The 20,187-nt window shown below is 45.3% G+C and overlaps 1 protein-coding gene across 7 annotated transcripts in view; it reads left to right on the top strand.

The window, feature by feature from the left end:
* Positions 1-20,187, top strand: part of PTPN3 (protein tyrosine phosphatase non-receptor type 3) — a 119,620-nt gene that overhangs the window by 39,795 nt on the left and 59,638 nt on the right. For 4 of the 7 annotated variants that reach the window (XM_036903331.2, XM_036903330.2, XM_036903328.2 and 1 more), the window contains exon 2: positions 16,459-16,613. In XM_036903331.2, the coding sequence (XP_036759226.2) occupies positions 16,459-16,613 (155 nt within the window). Of the gene's footprint in view, positions 1-2,159; positions 2,185-14,569; positions 14,591-16,458; positions 16,614-20,187 lie in introns of those variants that run through there. The other 3 variants (XM_036903334.2, XM_036903332.2, XM_057498914.1) reach the window with 3 other exon arrangements.

Raw genomic sequence — 20,187 nt, 5'->3', positions numbered from 1 at the left:
CTCAGGATGGGTGGGTGCTGGGGATTGGGATTTGGGCCTCAGCCCTGAAGGGTGAGACACCGGCTGCATTTCTTTGAAGGAGTGGAGGGTTCAACAGCGGTAACAGAAGTTTCAGCCAATAAACTGTCATGTTGATCTAACATCCAAGAGCAAACCTGCTTTTCTTCTGTTCTTTTCAGGGGAGAGTGCAGGTGCCCAGGCTTAGGCAGATTGAGGATAAAGAATTTTAGCTTCGGGGGCTTAGGGAAACCCTGAGAAGGTTAGGACCCAGTGTGAGGTGGGGTGGCCCGTAGCTCCCTGAACCTCAGATGCCCTGTGAGATGGGGTCAACTTTATTTTCCTGAATTGGAAATGGAGTCTCAGGCGGTCAATACAATACCCTGCTCAAGCCATGGAGCTGGGAAGTGGAGGTGCAGCCCTGGGCTGAGGTCTGTGAGCCGGGAGAGTGTCAGGTGGGGCAGCCGGGCCTTGGAGCCGAATTTCTGGGGAAGGAGTGGCGGCAGGTGTGGCTAGGAAGGCCGGGCGGTGGCGGGGTCGGGCGGGCTCTTCCGCCAGGTGCCGGTGCAGGCTGGAGGAGGAGGAAGTGGCAGGGTCAGGTGACCGCAGGAATGGGAGAGGCGGCGGCTGGAGTGGAGGTGTAAGCGGTTGCACACCCCGGGCCAGTAAAGCATCACGTGGCAGCTTTTTTTTTTAAGTTCTGTCTTTTTTTATTTTCTCCAAACTTGTAGCTCATCATAGAAAATTTAGGAAATACAGAAAGATTGAAAGGATACAAAAGCTAGCAATTATTATATGGTCTTGTGTGTTCTTTTATAATTATCTTAAATAGTTGGGGTCATACTGTAGATACAACTTTATTGTATCAAAAAAAAACCCTGCCTTTTTTACTTAATATTCTAACATTTCCCATGTCATTATAAAGCCTTCATGGGCACCCTGTGGCAATTTTGTGATTTACTTAGCTGGCCCTATAAAGTTGGAAGTCAGCTTTTTTGGTTGTAATGGTCAATGTTGCAAGTGTTGCTGCCAGAAAAATCTTTGCAACTAAAACTTTGTTTCATGTCTGGTTACATGCTGATGGTGGGTGCCTAGAAATGGAATTAGTCAGTCACCTCCTAGCACTGTTGGAATGATATGCTATTAGGAGCGCTGACACAAGCCTTCTAAAAGTGCAGGTGTAAGCCCTCTGTGCATTAGCTGTGCATCCGTGTGTGCATTTCACAAGCATTTATTAAGTGCCTGTGGGGAGGGCCTCCATTCTCCAGGGCCAGGTCAGCAGAGTTACAGCTGCCAGCATCTCGGGCTTGACTGACTCCTGTGGGAGCGTTTGATCACACACAACGTCCCCGTCCTGCCTGCCCTAGGAACTGGAGACACCCTGCTGGTCCAGAAGTGAACTTGTGGGTCTCTGTAGCTCCAGGTCCAGGCAGTGCTCACCTAGGAATTAGGAGCTGCCTGCCTTCCCCTTTGCAATGCTTGGTGTCCCCCATCTTGTCCTCATTTCATGCATCCCACAGATACCAGCTGGGCACATCATGTACACCAGGCACTGTTCCATGTGGTAGGGATACAGCTGTTAACTCAAAGCCCCTGACTTTTAAGAATTTCCATTTTAGGCGAGGTAGGGATGTGGGAATTGGGAAGAGACAGGTAGTAAACATGTAGTACATGTGGTGGTGATAAATGCTAAGGAGAAAAGTAGAGTAAGGGAGTTAAGGAGTCACCAGGAAGGCCTCGCTGATAAGGTAAGCTTGGGGCAGGCTCGCAGAGAAGGAGCACCAGGTAAAGGATGCGTGAGAGAAGGGAGATCGAAGCAGAGGGAACTGGTGCAAACACCTGAGGTGAGAATGGGCTTGGCTCAGCCTGGGAACAGGCGAGGGTGTAGACTGAGCGCCGTGAGGTTCTCCATGGGGAGGCTGGGGAGACGGTCCTCACGGAGCAGGAGATGGAGGAACCAGAGTTCATTTTCTTTGATTAGGAATTTTTGGAGCCAGAGGGCCACTCCTACCGTTTGGAGCAGTTCAGACTAACCTCATACATTTTTGTTGCTCATCTGCAGGGGGCGATACTGAGGCCTCTGTGAGAGTTGAAACTCAGTCTTTGGGAAGTCACTGCCTCCACTGGCCCTTTGATTTCCTCCTCTGTGCAATGAGGGACTTAAACTAGGAGAGTGGTGAGGACATGGTGAGCTGTCCAGGGCTGGGACCCTCTGCCCTGTCATTGGTGAAGTGCGCTAGTTAGATCTTGGGTCATTTTAGGTTAACTGAAAGGAGTGTGTAAGTGTAATTGTGTTCATACACATTTAGTTCTTACTGTGTTTCACCTTTCAGATTTCTTTGTTACCAGTAAGTCTCAGCCAGCTGGGGGGTGGTCTTGCAGTAGTGGTGAGAACCAGGAGAGGGATGGTGCATACCCCTCACCCACTCAACCCTCCATCCATCTCACAGGTAATAACTGAGCATCTACTGGGTGCCAGGCACTGGGCTAGCTTCCTCCACCACAGTGGTGGTTTTTGAAAGATCCAGATGCTGCCTTCATGAAGTCCCAGGTCTGGTGCAGTGATGCTAGCTGTGCCAAAGGATCTTGGTGGGCAGGGACTCTGCCAGAAAGACCTGGGCAGCCCCTCCTCACACCATATATGAAAAATAACTCAAAATGAATCAGTGACCTAAGATGTAAGAGCTGAAGTCGTAGAACTCTTAGGAAAAAATACATGGGTAAATCTTCATGACCTTGGAAGTAATGGGCTCTTGGATATGATGTGAAATCATGAACAACAAAGGTAGATAAATTGGACTTACTCAAAATGAAAAGCTTTTGTGCATCAAAGGACCTCATCAAGAAAGTGAAGACATCCCACAGAATAGAAGAAAATAGTTGCTAATCATATCTGATAAAAATTTGACATTCAGAATATAGTACAGAGCACCTATAACTGAGCAATCCAAATTAAGATAACCCAATTAAAAAATGGGCAGAGGACTTAAGTGGACATCTCTCTGAAGATCTATGAATGGCCAATAAGCACATGAAAAGATGCTCAACATTATTAGTCCTTAGGGAAATACCTCACTATGGTTTTGATTTCCACTTCACAGCTACTGAGATGGCTATCATAAAAAAAGAATAAAAAGTATTGGTGAAGATGTGGAGAAATTGGAGCCTTCTTCCATTGCTGGTGGGAACATTTCAATGGTGCAGCCTTGGTAGAAAACAGTTTGGTCTTTCCTTAAAAAGCTAAACATATAATTACCGTACATCCCAGCAGTTCCACTCCTGGGTATGTACCCAAAAGATTGAAAATGAACTCAAACAGATGCCTATACAAGGATGCTCTTTGCAGCAGTATTCACAGTAGCCAAAAGGTAGAAACAACCCAAGAGTCCAGCAGATGAAGAGATATACAAAATGTGGTCTATCCAGACGATGGAATATTATTTGGCCTTAAATAAGAATGAAGTTCTGATGCATACTACAACATGGAGGAACCTTGAAAACCTTATGCAGAGTGAAATAAGCCAGATACAACAGGAAAAAATATTGTGTAATTCCACTTACATGAAGTATCTAGAATAGGTAAATTCATAGAGACAGAAAGTAGAGGTTGCCAGAAGTTGGGGGAGGGAGAGAATGAGGAGCTATTGCTCAATGGGTACAGAGTTTGTGTTTGGAGTGATGAAAATGTTTTGGAAATAGTGGTGATGGTTGCACAACATTGGAAATGTAATTAATTCCACTGAATCAGGCACTTTAAAATGGTTAAAACAGCAAATTGTATGTCCTCTTGTTTTACTGCAACAGGAAAAAAGAGCCGTTAGTCCAGGGTCTGGGAGGAACATGACTGGGTTCTGCTGTGCACAGGGTCACCTCGGGCATAGTTGTCGCAGTCTTCGCCCAGGTTCTCTAATGTGGGAGTCGAATGAGATGGCAGGCGTAGAGTGTCTGTGGTGGGAGATGCCCAGAGATTCCTTCCCCTCTCTTTAATTCCATCCTTCCCAGGGTGGAAAGATTGTTCTGCCTGGTAGAAAAGACAGGAGACAGTAAACCTGGTGGTTTTGCAAAATCATCATTGATTACCTGCTCATCCGTTTTGCCAGTTTCCTCCAGGCAACGACCCCCTTTTGTCACCTTGCAGTCATGCATCTTTAGTGCTTTTGCCCTAAAGCAGGGCTCACCTGGGCCTCCCTTCCCTGGCATTGGTGCCAGCCCGAAGTCACACGCTCCTTCCTCCCTCTCTGGGTTTCCTGTGGGCTCTTTCGGAACTCTGAGACCTCCTAATTAGAAGTCTGAGCACACATCTGTTTACCGTTTTAGTTTCGCTAGGTGGAATATTATAACCCATAACAAGAAGTACAATGCCTGGACAAATGTTTGATAGTGGGATAATGGGAGACAGCAGGCTGTACGGCTGTGTAGACATTATGAGTACCATTTAAATGAAACACCCGCCAACCCAGACGATGCTTGTTCGCTCTGATGGGAGCACATCAGGGTGTGCTCTGCACAGCTGCTAGGCTGCCGGGCCGTCCTCTCCTTCCTCTCCAGGGTTAGTGACCTTTGGGTGGCCAAAGACAACTTGTTTTTTTTCTCAGCCATGGAGGGAGATTCTTCACTGGCCAAGTACCCTCACAGCTGGTCATAAGAACCTCCAGGCATGGATGCTGTGAGTCTGTCCTGGGTCCTCCTATAAACCAGGCCCCTGCCGTGCCTCGCTCCCCACCACCACCAGGTTATGTTACCCCACCTCATGGATGTCCTCCTGAGATCCTTGGCTTAGAGCTGCATGTTTCCCCCCATCCCCTGCCCCCTCGCCCCCTACCCTAAGGTGAGTGGGTGAAGGGCTGGTTGAGCTTGTTTTCATTGAGAAGTTCAGTTTCCCTGGGACTGCAGTGGACCAGGCCTCCATCAGGTCCTTGCAGTTCTGAGGTTCCTGGAAGCAGGAGCAGAGGCAGTGGGTACGGGCTGGGGCTGGCCAGCCACTCTCAGGACTACCCTGGAAAGAGAGCTGTTGGTCAGGAGGTAGGAGAAGGCCCCAGGCCAAATCCAGGGCCTGGCCTCAGGAAATGAGGGGCCTGCTCCTGTTCTCCCCTTGCTAATAATTAACCCGGGGTGGCTGCCTGTGTTGCTGGAAGGGCCTTTAAATGTCATGTGCATGGATTCCAGCCCACGCCTTTTGCAAAAGTGAGAGGAAGTCATTTATTACATTTCCTCAATTCAGAGAGCTGTTCCGTGTTTTAACTTTCCTGATGTCAGCACAGCCTTCGCAAAGCATGCTTAGGATGTACTGTTTCTTTAAAAATTTTCCGAAACACCTGTTAAATCAATTGTGTCATCTTAGAACTAAGGGGATATGGTAATAAATACCTAAGTCATGACTCAAATTTCTGATGTAGAATTAATTAGGGGGAAAAAAGGCTTTCTGGGCCATTTCCTCCCTAAGAGGAAATCTACTGGCATGTGAGCTATTAGGAGTGTTCATGAAGATTATCTCAGGGATGAGAACATACCTTTAGTCAGTAAATTAGAGATGACAGTGATTAAGTGGGGCCTTTTCTTCCTAGTGAACCACCTATTCACCTTCCTCCCCAGACACGTGGGCCAGTGACCCCCATGGGCAGCTGTGTGGTGCCCCACACGGAGCCGGGGGTTGTCATCCCGTTTGGAGGCTGACTGTGTGGCTCGGGCGTGGCTCTTGGAGTCTAGTTGAGCAGTCTATGCAGTGGGAACACCACCGCTGCCCCCCGGGCCCTGTCAGAATGAGTGGAGCTGGAGGCAGCAGTAATGGCGCCAAAGTGTTTGGAAGCTCTGGAGCCCTGTAGGACCCTCAGTTGCTCCTTCGCACAGGAAGCCTGGGAACGGCCCAGGGACTAGGGTGAGGTGGGTGGAAAGGGCAGTGACACGGAGGCAGGACTTGTAGTCGCTGGTGTTGAGTAAGGGTCTGCTGTGGGCCAGGCACAAGATCACTGCCCCTTGGAATTGTGTACAGATGAGAAAATAGAAAGCTGTCCAGCATCCCATCAGCTCGGGAGTGGCAGAGAGGAGCCCGGAACCCAAGTCTGGCTTACTCCTTCAGACCTCCAGCTGTCCCTGGCTTGCTGAGAACCCTGGCCACCCTGAGCTGAATGCTCATTGAAATAAAAAAATGGATTGTATTTCTCTCTGTTTTCCCAGCTCCCAGGACATGGAAAGCCTCAGTACAAATAAATAAATGCACCCACAGCAGCAGCAAGATAGATTATTTGCATGTAATTATTCCTAAATGCTGTTGTTCTGATTAGCATTTTGGCATGCCTTTATAAGTCTTTTTTGGAGTTAATGCAGCTTTGTTTCATTAATTTCCCAGCCCCATCTCACTGAGTCGTAAAGCCCTGGAAATCTGACTAGTCTGCATAAAAATACATTTTATCTTGGTTTCTAGAGGCACTGAGTTACTGTACCTGATATAACCTGAGATGGCCCTCGGATTAAAACCTTACAAGCAGAGGATTTTAAAGCCTGGACGGAGCCTGAGAGGGCCCTAAGCTGGGAAACTGATGAAAATGAAGTAGTAACTTCCCGGGTCACTTGGCGGATAAGTTTCTCTGGCCAAGCCGCCGCTGGCTCCAGACCCGTTGGCAGGAGTGGAGCCGGCAGGATGGTCCGGCGTGAGATTCCAGCTTCTTGGCTGGGATGTGCTGTGATTAGCACATCTCAAATCTTTCAAAGTGACTTTAGCTGTTTTCTTTTCTGAAGGCTTCTGCTGCTTTTGGCTGAAAAGAGGTGGGAGATGGAGCCTAAGATAGAAATACCATGGACTGACACTCAAATGGGCATGTCTGTGCCCTGAGGGCAAATTTTAGCATAGTATTTTTGTACAGTTTATGCACCTTGATTCATGGCCCTGTAGAGTAAATTTATTCTATCCTGTTTTCCAGTCTGAGGCCTAGTGGAACTATTCAGAGGGAAAATGGAAAGTGACTGGTAGCTTAATTTTAGGTAGAAACAGTTACAAAACATTCCAGTGTCTATATTTTGGGGTTTACGTATTGTTTTTGTCTGATCATATTTTTCTATCCTGTTTCATGGTTTGGATAGGCCATTTAATTTTTTTCCAAGAATGTGGTATCTGCTCAGAATTATTTCCCATGGGAAATCTGTATAAGGAAATCCAGTTTCGAGCAGGGCTTCTTTGAGTGTGGCTTAAATATAGAGAGATTTAACCGTGGCACTGTTGAGACAGAAGTCATAGTAGAATCTCAGAGTTAGAATCTCAGGTCTTGGAATCTCAAAATTCATCCATCCCACCCCCTGCAGGGCCAGCCTGCCTTCTGCAGCCTTCTCATTAAGGGTCTTATCCAGCTTCTCTGCTTGATCTTCCTTAGTGACAGGGAGCTCCCTCTCCCCCAGCACAGTCCCTTCCTGTTTGCATAGCCTTGACTGTTCAAAAGCCCTTCCTTCTGTTGAAGGGAAATCTGTTTCTTTCGTCTTCGACCCATTGCACCCTTGGGATCTTAAAAAACCAGTCTAATGGGCTAATCTAAAAAACCAGTATCATTGATTGAGCCCCTCTAGGTGCCAGTTAATTGTATACATATTGTCTTCGGTGCTTAACACAACCTTGGGAAAACAGAGAAAATCTCCCCTTTTTCTAGATTAGAAAACTGAGTCTTAGAAGGTGAGTGATCTCTTTAAAGTCACACAGCTAACAGGTGGCTAAGCTGGGGTTCCAACCCACATCTCTGATTCCATCGCCGCTGACCTTCCCACAGCCGCACACCATATCCTAATTCCTCTTCAGTGGGATAACCACTGGGTTTTTTAAGAACCTTGTCTTACCCTCCCAGAGATTTCTCTAGAATTGCAGTCATTCCCCCAACATTCTTTCTAAAAATGTTTCTGTGGAGTTCCTAAATGTGTGTTTCCTGGCCTTTGCACACACGGCGTGTGTTGTCAGAATGCTTTCGCCTGGCTGATTTCCTTTGGTCCTGCAGGATTCCCCATGAAGACTTGGTGAACCAGTCCTGCTGCCCACCCCATCCCGGTAGGAGGCCTGCCTTCAATTCTTCTAGCAGCCTGAGCTTTCATCTCCCTTAGAATTCGAAACTCCAGGCACCTCTGTCTTCCCCCACCCCCACCTTACTCCCTGACCTGGCACAGGGCAGGTGCCCAGTAAATGAATATCGAGTGAGTAAATGGTCCAGAACTCCTTTGCCAAAGTAATAACAATGGCAAAAGTGACTGTAAACAAGATGGATGGCTCTGTGAAATTGCCTTTCAGTCCTAGTCCCACGCAGGAATTTATTTTAGCCAGTGGCATGGAAACTGTTGGGACCGCCTGTCTGGTGGTAAGTCCTAGAATTCATTTTCCTTCGCATGGTTTGGTTCAGTCCCTCGGTAGGCTGGCATGTGTCCCCTTTTTCTTCTAGGAGGCAAGCTTGCTAACCTCTGAAGTTTCTGGGTTCACCGAGGTGGCACATAATTGGAGAAGTCTACCAAACCCATTCAAAGACATAGTGGAGGCGCAGGGAGCCGCTCATAGCAGCCTCCTGTCTCTGCAGCCACACTAACAAGCCCCAGGTGGGAGGGTTGAGTCCTGGGAGGTTGGCAGGGGTGGAGTGGGGTGCTATACCATGAAAACCTTTCCGTAAACACGGACAAAAAGCCTTCACAAGGTCTCATAAAGATTGTGTTAAAATCAAGAGAGTGGTCACCTCGGGGAAGAGCCATGTTTGGAAGGGGGCATGAGGCAGGCTCTGGCCAGGTTTCTTGAAAGCTGTGCTCTTGGGATTTGTGTGTTTCTTTTTTTCTGTGTGATAAATAGTTGAGGAAGAGGTGGAATAAAGGTAGTGACTTTACTTAATACACTCAGTTTGATGTGAGTTTTCTCCTCGCTTGGGAGCACGCTTTGTGTTGCAGTTAGCCCGCCTCGCATGACAACCTGAACCTCACTCAGCTCGGGGAACAGAAGAGGTCGGTTCTCTTTATAGCAGCATTACCTCCCTCCCCAAACTGCCAGCCACTCCTGCAACATTCTCATCTTGCCCTTCAGGGCGCTTTAAACGACTTCTTGTTATCCTTCCAGTATCAAGTATAACTTTTTTATTTTGTTAGTTTTGCAACTGTCATGGTGTCAAACCTATAAATAAACCCCGACTCCATAATAAGAAAACTATTTGACATTTTGAAGTTGTGTGAGAACAAGGGCAGTGATGACAGGTCTCCCTTTGAATCCAAGTAACCCTACAAACTCCAGTCGGAGACCCACCCCCTGGAGAGATGACAGGGTCTGTGGAACAAGTGATTTGATCCCAAGATTGTACTTCTGGAGTATTAGGATGAATAATTGCAAGATAATTTGAGTACTGAGTTGTGTTACTAAAGTGACTTGTGAGCATTTCTTCCCCTATGGTGGTGAATAATGTGAAGTCTGAGAGTTAAAAACTTTCATAGATGCATTCATGGAAGCATTTTTTAAATAAATAAGATATTAAATAGCTTTATATCTGCATACCCAAATTAAAAGTAAGTCTTGTGTACCAGTACTTCCATTAGAAGCTGTGATTCTTGTGTTTATTATCAGGCTTTAAGCTTTAAAGATACTGTTAAAAATTCTTCAGTAGATAGGCTCAGAGCAAATTAGTTTCTTGGCTTTAATGTTGAGTTAGCAACATGAAAATGCCTCCCTTAATAGATTTTTGTTCTCACTCAGTAAATATTCAGTAGTGATTATTACATCATAAGTTAGTTTTTAAAATATCAATGTGTTTATCTTTTATGCAGTATTATACTTTGGAAAATAAAAAAGCCAAATAAGCCAGGAGTGGGGGCGGTGGGGGTGGGTGTGGGTAAGGGTGACTGTGGCAGAAGATACTGTTAATAAACTGAGCCATGAGGAAAAAAATTACATGTACCAGTTGTATGGTGATTTTGTTATCAGTTGCATATAGTTTAGAATTAATAAAGTGAAATAATATACATGGAATTGTTTTCTAAGATTTATAGGCATTTCGCAAACAAAAACTAAAATCATTAATTTTTAATCAGTTGGGCTGGGTTTCACTAATAACATTTGCAAAGCCTAGTAAGCCAAATGCATTTGGTTAGTTCACATCGTTCACAGACAGCAATTCCTAATTCATACTATCCAAGTTACAAAGACCACAGTGCCTTCTGTCCATTAGGCCCACTTTCTCAGAAATGGGTGAATCTGAGCTACCACTGGTAACGAAGGAAAATTTCTTAACTGGTTTGTCTGCGAAAGATGTGAACTGATTTGAGTCAACAAGCCAAGACATCTGGTTACGTAATATCAAGTGACAGAATCCTCTCTCCTGTTGCTCTCCTACCCTCTGTCAGTTAACAGTGTTAATCCCAGCACTGACATACAAATTGGGAAGCCTATTACTCCAGCAGTGCTTTAGGAATGGGACTGCTGCTAAGCTACAGAAACTCTTTTTAGCCCTGGGAAGAGATTTATAATCAAGGCAAGAAAACTGACAAAGGGCACTGACTTGGGCACTGACCAAGGCCCTGGCCGTAGGCGCAGATGGTCGAAAATGGTCAAAACCTAAGGGAAGCCTGGAGATGATCTGGTTGAGTGTTTTCCACTGTGTGGTGCTCAGACCCCCTGCATCAGAGTCCCCTGGGGGTTCTTACTAAAAATGCAACTTCTGTATGACAACTGAAGCAAGGCAAGGTCCTGGTTTGGATCCTGGATCAGGAGGAAAGAAAGGACATTTTCAGAACAATTTGCAAAACTTCAGTATGGTCTATATATTAGATAAGAGCTTTATCAATGTTGCCTTAGTGCAGTAATTGTTCTGTGGTTATGAAATGTCCTTGAGAGAGACAAGCTAAAATATTTACAGGTAAAGAGGCATGATATCTACAACTTACTCTCAAGCGTCCAGTGCAAAGCATGGGGAGGGGAGTATGTGTGTGCAGGAGAGAGCACATATGTCACAAAATGTCAACAGTTGAATCCAGGGCATTGTGGGTATATAGGAATTCTGTTTTCCTTGCAACTCTTTTATAAGTTCAGAAAAAAGATCTTTTTTTAAATGAAATTTCCTGGGTCCTTGCTAAATCAGAACCTCTGCAGGTAGTCCTCAGGAATCTAATTTAACAAGCTTCCCAGGTAATCCTTAAGTACACTTAAGTTTTGAAGTTTCTAGTTACAGGAAAATGTTGTTTTAAACTCATTTCTTCTTTAGCAACTTAATCATTAAGCATACATTTCTACAGTTTGATCTAACCTTAATCTAGTGCTGGGTAAATAATAAATTCCTACCAGATGTTTGTAAATTTTATCTTTAGAAGGGACTACCCCACTTACTGCAGAGGAGTTTAAGGAACACTTAGGCCTGGGTTTAGACAAGCCAGAACTAAAGCTGTGCTGTGTAAGGTGCAGGCAACAGTTGGAAAGTATGGTGCATGTTTTCCTATGCAGGAAGTCGTGAGTGATTATCAGGGCCTGGGTTGCCCTTTCTCCTGCAAGATGTGGCTAATCCACTATGCAGTCCAACTGCTGTGTGTTTACCTTGAAAAGGAAGAGAAAGCAATATTGGTATTAGCCGCGAAAGAAACAAAACTTTTATCTGAAATAATGAAATACTGGTATTTGATGAGCAGCACACTTAATTGATGAGTCATGAGTCTAGTGTGTCTGACTGGACGTGGGTGTTTTATTTCTGTGCCAGAGCTGTCCCTCCCCAGCTGATCACGCATCTGTTGGGCTCATGAATAGACAAAAACAAAACAAAACCTTTCTTGACTTCACCAAGGGAGAAGACTTTGGGAAAGGGAGGTATTCAGGCTACAGAGAAGGCCTTATATATTGAGAGGCTTTTTGAATGAGTTGAACTGTGTAGTGAGTGATAAGCAAGAAAAGGGAGCCTGTTTCCCTTGAGGAAGTCCTAAGGGTAGGAGGTGAAGTGTTGTCCCCTAGTGGCCACTAGGTGGCAGCATTGGCTTAGGTCAGCTTGATTGTTCAGTTTGATCAGTGAGCTGCCCATGGTTCCTTCGTAGTTTACTCAAAAAAATTAGGTGTTAATAAATCAGGGCTTTTTAAAAAAAAACTGGTATTTGCAATCTAGAGTTAAAGGTCTAAGTTCCTACTTTTTTTTAAGGGTATGAAATAATCTTAGCACTTCCTTTTACAATGATCAAAATGTAGTTGAGCTGCTTTTTAACTTTTATAATAGAGAAGGGTGAGCTTTCTGTCTGTTCACGGGATTGTGAAAGAGCAGTGTTCCTCAGATCAGGGTGTGGACCCTTAGAAAATTGAAATCACTTCTTTCCCACCTTGGGCTGTAGCACAGGTGAGGAGCCCAGGGGGGTACAGTGGCTGAAGGTTTGTTTCCCCACCCTGACTGCAGGGCTCTGGTGCCCCGCAGGCCACAAATTGCCACACCCCAGGCGATGTGCTGCTGCTTCTGGGTCCATCAGGTTTGCGAAGCAGCTCAAACATATATCACATCTCTGTTACTGCATTTTAACCATAGCAAACCTTAGCAAATTAAAACGATTACAATTTTAAAAACAGTAAGGTATCTGAAATGAGGATTGCCTACAAAATCCTGAATCTACATTCAGCACCTGAAGGCATTAGAAGCTTAGCATTGTTAATAAAATGCCTTTTATTGAGTACCTGGTATGTGTCCCACATTGCGTTAGGCACTCGACACTCGCTTGCCCTAAGAGCAGTATATGTTGGTCCCTACGTTGCATTGAGGTATTGCCTCTTTTTATAATGTGTTTTGCAAGTATAATCTTTGATTACAAACTACAGTCACAGTAGAACCTCTGTGGTTATTGTGCAAAACAGATTCTAAAGCCATAACTGATTGATTTTTCCAAATATGCAAAGAACAAGCTTGTCTTCCATGTTGTAAAATAAATCAACTTCAGCTGTAATCATTTGTGGCTGGGGAGGCCAGTGTGTTCTTGGTTGGGTTGTGGCTTTGTTTGGAATTAAGAGGCTTATAAAGGAAGCCATAGAAACCCTGAGTTCCCCAATTGCTGTGGTACAGGAAACAGGGCAGTTAGTCAGCATCCATTGTCCTGACTGGATTGTTTAAGATGTAACTTCAAGACAGTTTGAAAACACCACAGGGCTCAATTATGTGGTTATTCAACAGCAGGCTTGCTCTTATCAAGGTTTGCTTTAGGAGCAATTGTGGGAAGAACATGTCTGCAGCTTTCATGAAATACCTGTTTACAACATTCTCATTAGGTTCCAAGCCCTTTGTGTAACAGAAATCAATGAGAGGAGGAAATCATGTCTCTTTGGTTGCTGGTCTACTTTATTTTGTTAGCTGGCTACATGACTACCAGTAACCATGGTTAATAAGTCCCCTTGGTACCCACGCTGGCTCTAACTATGTAGAGCTGCTCAGGAGAAGAACAGTTTCAAAATCAGTGCCTGCAATTGGCATTTCAGCCCATGTGACTTCCATTTGGAGACTCCTGTGTGAAATCACCTTTGGTATGTTCCTGTTTGGAGTCATGGTGTGATCAGCTCTCAGTTTCAGCTGCTCTGAGGATGGCTCACAAGTCTGCCCTAATCAAGATTTGCAGAACCTATATTCTCAGCCCGATCATCTGACGCACACCCTGCCGTTTCCTGAAGACCCACTCCTCTGGCCTTGGTCTGTCCTTTCCTTCGAGGGCTTCCCAAAGGCCTTGTCATTCTGTACCACACTCCAGGATGCTGAATCACCATTTATGGGTGGGGCCAACCCAGGCATATTTTTTAGAAGCTCCCCAGGGACTTCTGATGTGCACCTCCCACTAAGAACCATGCTTGCAATGGTTTTATTGTGTCTGTAAAAAAAATTATAGCCCATTTGAAATTCCTAGATGAGGATTAAACAATAAATCTGACATTTTAAATTCAGTATGGTTAAAAGCATTATGGAACACATGTGTTGTCTTTTGATAACTTTTGGTATTGCTCAGAAAATGCATCCCCGCTTCTGATGACATTTTCATTGGAAAGGGCAAGGTGGAGGTGGTGGTGGGGTGGGTGGAATTTTATAAGTGATTAAGTTTCTTTCCACTGCTGGTCCCAGGAGTTTTTATTAATATTTGAGAGTCCCAGTCTACAGAAGGATGGAGATTTGCCTGGAGCTCCTTAAGTAGGGTGAGACCAAGTGTACCCTTCTCTCCTGGGTGTATCTTTTACACAGATTTCATCTCCTTTGTGTTTTTGCTTCCTGTAGCTAAGTTGTGCATCTGTGGTTCTGAGACTCAGGCCTCCAGTCTTTGTCCTTATCCCTGCCTTGTTACCAGTTCCAAGATCTGATCTCGGTCCTGCCCTGACCTTTGGTGTAGCTTTTCCAGCTCTCTGTGACCTGCCCATCACGGTGCGGACCCTGATCAGCAGCTTTGGCACTTCCTGGGAGACTGGGAAATGCAGACTCTCGACTCCACTCAGACCCACTGGAATCAGAGTCAGCGTCTTAATAGGACCTCAAGTAACTGTGTGCTCAGTGCAGCGTGAGGCATGCTGGTCTGCGGGACCTCCCCACACTGCACTCTAGTTGAAGCCCCCACTGTCTCCCCAGCCTTCTCTTGTGCCTGCTTCCACCAGCCCAAGTTTGTCTCTCAGGTGTACTGTTCTTCCAGGCTCTAAGTCTTGGCTTCATTTTTCCTTTCATTCCTTGATTCATTCAGGTATTTATTGACTGCCTACCCAAGCTAGGTGCTGGGGGTGCAGTGAGCAAAACCAGACCCAGTTCCTACCCTTGTGAAGCTTAGCTTCCTAGTGGTAGAAGCAGACATTAAATGTATCATCAGTCATAAATGTGGAATTATCAGGAGCACGGTAGAAGAGAGCCTACAACACAAATGTGAGTAGGGACACCAGGGGAGGCTTCCCTGCGGAAGTAATGCCGGTACTGAGCACTGAGGCCTGAATAGGAGCTAATCAGGTAAAGAGAAGAAAGCACCATCTAGGTAAAAGAGTGTCATATGCAAAGGCCCAGCTCATCACAGGAAATCTGCAGAGAATTAATAACAAAGAATATTAAACTGTTCCTAAGTCCTTCATCTTTATCTGCTTTTCCACCCAACCTCATCAGATTTATGCCTTCTCCATTCCCTAAGCCAAGGCCTAGACCCTCAGTCCTCCACCTGCTTGATGTGACCATGTGCTCAGTTGTACACCTCTTCAGTCTTTCTGTCTACCACCCTACAGTTGCATTCACTAGTAAAATCTCTTGCTATTCCCTGAATACACCATGGTCAGATTTTAAACTAATTGCCTCTTCATGCATGTATTTTTAAAATAAACTTGATATTGAAACATGCAGAAAAGTGCACAAATCATACGTATAGAGCTTGATGAATTTTTATAAAGTGAATACACCAGTGTCATTAGTACCCTGTTCAGGAGTTAGAATATTATAAGCACCCCTAGAAAGCCCCTGTGTACCCTTCCCAGTCACATCATCCAGAGGTAACCACTTTCTTGTCTTAACATTGATTAGTTTTGCCTATTTATGAACTTCATGTAATTGGACTCATGCTATAGGTAATCTGTTGTGTTTGGCTGCTTTTGCTGAACGTAATGTTAGAGGAATTCATTCATGTTGTGTGTAATCATAATGCATTTGTTTCCTTTGCTATGTAGTCATGCTTGGTATAACTATACCACAAATTATCTTTTCTATTGATGGGCATCTGGGTCTTTTTCAGTTTGGGGCTATTATGAAAATTCTTATGCATGTCTTTTAGCGTATAAATGTACATTTTTCTGTTGGGAATATGCCTAGGAGTGGAATTTTGTCACAGAATTTGCATATGTTCAGCTTTAGTACACACTGCCAACCATTTTCCAAAGTAGTTGCATTAATTTACATTCTCAACATGAGCATTCCAGTTGCTACACACCCTGATCAACACTTGGTTTTGTCAGATTTCGCTGTAGCCATTTTGGTGGGCATGTGGTGCTATTACCTTGTGGTTCTCACTTGCATTTCTTTGACAACTAACACGGTTCCCACCTTCCACCACGTTGTTCATTTCTCTTATTGAGTTGTAGGAGCTCTTTACATATTCTTTGCAGACATATATGGCAAATATTTCTGTGGGTGGCCTTTTCTCTTAAATATTGTCTATTAATGAATAGAAGTTCTTAATGTGATATAATTTATCAAATATATAAAAGAGTAGAACACAAAAAATTAAAAGCCTTGGAAATATAAATTATTAGAAGATTTAGACCAGGGAGATAATAAGACATACAGATAAGCCAAATAATTCTATGCACATGTTATAACTGAGCAATAATAGAGCCGTTTAAAAGTCAAAACTCAAATGGAAACATGGTCTGTTATCTGTTTCACACTTAACTCTGAGTTCTTCAGTTTTGTGAGGGTCAAAACAGACAGGTAAGGGATGAGTGGCCTGTGAGGTACATTCACATGTAACTGGTAACTTGCATATCAGAATTAACAGGTGTATCTTCTGTTACAGGTTATTCAACGATAGTTATGACCTCCCGGTTACGTGCGTTGGGTGGAAGAATTAATAATATACGCACCTCAGAATTACCCAAAGAGAAAACTCGATCCGAAGTCATCTGCAGCATCCGCTTTTTAGATGGCTTGGTACAGACCTTTAAAGTTAATGTAAGTTGTCCAAATTTAATTTTTTTCTGAATCAGTGCCCCTAAGAAATAGTTTTCATCTCTTGACTTATAAAATGAAGAAAAACTACTTTAAAATAAAAGCCTGAGATCTCTGATCTTGTAAGTTGACATTGGACTGGAAATAACCTTAAAAACTTTGCCCATGTTTTTGTCCACACCTGGAAAGTCTTCCCCCTCTTCTTTGTGACTGAATGACTCTTAGGCTTTACTTCTTCTGTGACGTTTTTATCAACTTGTTGAGCTAGCTCTCCACTAGTGGTGCCCTGTGTATGCTGTATAGGTAGAGCCCATGTCACATTGCATTAATAATAGTTATAATTTCTAGGTTGTGCATTGCTCTTAAAACTGTGAGCCCTTCGAGGACAGGAATTGAGTTACTTTGTGTGTACCTGGCACAGGGCTCAGCAGGTAGCAGGGGCTCGTGAGTCTGTGATGGTAAGTCGAATCTAGACGGCAGTGAGACAGTTAGCAGGACAGATGGCAGGCTTGAGGACGGCTTGGCTGGTCTCGCACCTCAAGCCCACAGCAGAAGCAGGGCTGGAAACAAGGTGTTCAGTCTCAGGTCAGCCATAAAATGCTTGACCAGCAGTAGTCCGTGCTGCCCCACCCCACCCCAGTCACCACCTAGGCCTATGACTGCCTCTCTCTCCTGTCCTCTGGCCAGTCCTAAAGGGGTTAACTCCAGCCCTGGGCTGGCTGCCAGGATTTGCCCCCACTTGGAAAGTTTAGTGTGCAAGGAAAGATGTCAGAAAGAGAGGGTAGGGGCTGGAGAACAATCTGGGATGATTAAAAGGCCATCAAGAAATTAAAGGGTAAACCAACCCCTGGGTCTTCCACCCAACCCATAAGTATGCTTCCTACTGACCTTAGGACCTTGATAGCTAAGCAGGCAAGAGGAAAAGGCAGTTTTTTTTTTTTTAATTATAGCTTGGCTGGTGTTCTATAAAGGTCACAAATGTCGTTTCCAGAGCTGTAGACTGACAGCTTGGTATACGTCTGGATCCTTTGTGAGAATGTATGTTGTTAGTTTTGGAGCTGTTCCTCAGCTGCGTATCTTCTTCCTGACAAGAACACGAATATTTTTTCAATAAATGTGTCCTCAGCATCTGCTCTGTGCCAGGCTTTGTTCTGGGTACAAAGAATACAGCAGCGAACAAACCAGGGCAAAATCTCTGCCCTTTTAAAGCTTACATTCCGGTGGGAGGAAATGGGCCATAAATAAATCTGTGCTATGTTGATGGTGGTATTATGTGCGTAGAAGAAAAACAAAGTGGGATAAGGAGGGTAGAGAGTGTCAGGCTAGGCAAAGGGATAAGGTGGTCATTTTAGAGAGGTGATCAGGAAGACCACACCTAAAGGAAGTGAGGGAAGAAAGCATATGGTTCTCTGGAGGAAGCACATAGGTAAAAGAAATAGCAGTGCAAAGGCCCTGAGAAAGGATCCCGCTTAGTGTGTTTGCAGAACAGTATGCAAGCCAGTGTGTCTGGGGTAGAATGAGCAAAGGGGAGAATAGCAAGAGAGAAGGTCAGAGGGCGAATAGGCATTGGGGTGGGGGTGCGGGGCTGTGTAGAGCCTTGTGGACCCTCCTCAGGCCACTGGCTTTATTCTGAGTGAGACAGAAAGCACATAGGTTTGGGCAGAGACCTGACGTGATCTGCATCAAGTATCACCCTAGGTGCTGTCAGCAGTAGGCTGAGAGACTATTATAACAGTCTGGCGGGGAGAAGAGGAGGATCGGAGAGGGTGGTGGTGTGGAGGTGGCTGAGAAGAAGCCGAGTGTGGAAATATTTTGAAGGTGGGGCTGCTGGGATTTGCTGGTAGACAGGATTTGGGATGTGCAAGAGGCCTTAGGTGACCCCCCAGGGTTTTCAGTCAGAGCAGCCGGCAAGATGGAGCGGCCGTTGGTGGGATGCAAAGGCTGCAAGCGGAGCGGGCTTGGCGGCAGAAGTACCCAGTTCTGTTTCAGACACGCTGAGTTTCAGATGCCTGTTCCTTATCTACGTAAAAGTGGCATTAGATGAGCAAATAGTTTAAGGGAAGCATCCGGTCTGAGATATAAATAGGAGTTTTACCAGAGTAGAGATGTGTTTCTACCTGTGAATCTGGATGAGTTCACCTGAGAAGTGAGTAGACAGAAGGCAGAACAGGGTTGGAGATGTGAGGAACATTCGCTAAGGGACAAAGAGGAGGGCTGTCCAGGGAGGGAGGAGGTGGAGAGCGCGTGTCTGAAAATCCCAGCTAGAACGGGTTTTAAGGAGTGTTGGGCCCTGTGAGTAAGGAGGAGGACAGCACCTCCCGGGAGTGATGACCCCATACGGCCTCCCCGGCACTCAGCGTGCACCTGTCATTCCCAGCTGTGAGCACCATTGTTGTCACCACGTGGCCAGTGCTGCTTCCCCAAGCTCAAAGCTTGACCCGTCAGAGCTGACTCCCATTGGGCTTGAATTTGAGGGCCTAGTGGCAGCTTAGATCTCTGTTGCTTTGTGTCTTTCTACTCACGGGGATTGTTTGCACTGTCTCGTGCAGACTCTTCAGCCCAGACTGTCCCGGGATCAGGAGCAGGCATCAGGGAAGCTGCCCTGGACATCAGTTGTTCTCAGCCAGCCAGAGAGCAAGGCAGTCGCTGACAGCGACCTGGTGTAGCAAAGATGACCTCTTGTGGGGTGGGACTGGGCTTGGGAGGCTTGTTCTTAATGTAAGTGTGTCCTTTATTATATTTCAAATCCTTCTGAGAACTAGGCGAGTTGTGCAGGATAGATACTGGACGGGAAGAATGTCGCACTCCAGAGGAGAGGGGTGCAGTGTCGTGGGGGCACAAGCCAGGTTTGGCGTCAAGGAGACCTGAGTCAGGCGGGCAGACCATCCGACAGCCGATAGCACAAGGCACACAGCCTGCTGGGCCCTCTGTCTGCTCCTGGGCAAAGGGGATGGTCATGATGACTCTGCAAAGTTGCCACACAGATGAGAGATCACGTCTAAAAACTGCACGTAGTGTCATGTCTGGCTCCTTGTAGATGTCCAATAGATTATAGTTGTTATTAATAATATATATTAAATATAATGCAAAATCGTAAATGATAATTTCACAAGGGGAGCACATAGCTCTTTGACTCACTAATAGAGTCTCCCATAATTTATGGGGAGGCCGTTTCATTATTTGGGACATGTAGACTGTGCCCTCTTTTCTACACCATCATGATTCCCTTGTGATGTCAGGTGTCTGGGCGGAGGAAGCAGCAGGTGCAGGACCCTCGGGCAGGAAAGGGGGATGTATTTAGGAAATGGGCGTGTCTCATGTTCCCACACTTCAGACCAAATATGGGGCCTCGCCACAGGGGCAGCTGCAGGAGGGGGCCTGACAGTTACCTAATCCTCCTCCGGGTCGCTGTGACCCGTTTGCAGGTACATTATCTGTTCTTGGGCACTCAAAAAAGAGCTGCCTTTGCTTATTCTAGACAGCCTATTTCTGACTCATATTGTCCTTAAGTTAAATGGTTTGGTTCAAAGGATTCCTGAGAGGTCTGCCTGTTAAAGTGGAATTCGCAATTTCCCAA

Source organism: Manis pentadactyla, chromosome 3 (genome assembly GCF_030020395.1).
Source record: "Manis pentadactyla isolate mManPen7 chromosome 3, mManPen7.hap1, whole genome shotgun sequence".
Lineage (NCBI taxonomy): Eukaryota > Metazoa > Chordata > Mammalia > Pholidota > Manidae > Manis > Manis pentadactyla.
Note: the sequence above shows the minus strand (reverse complement) of the source record. Positions and strands in the feature narration are given on the sequence as shown.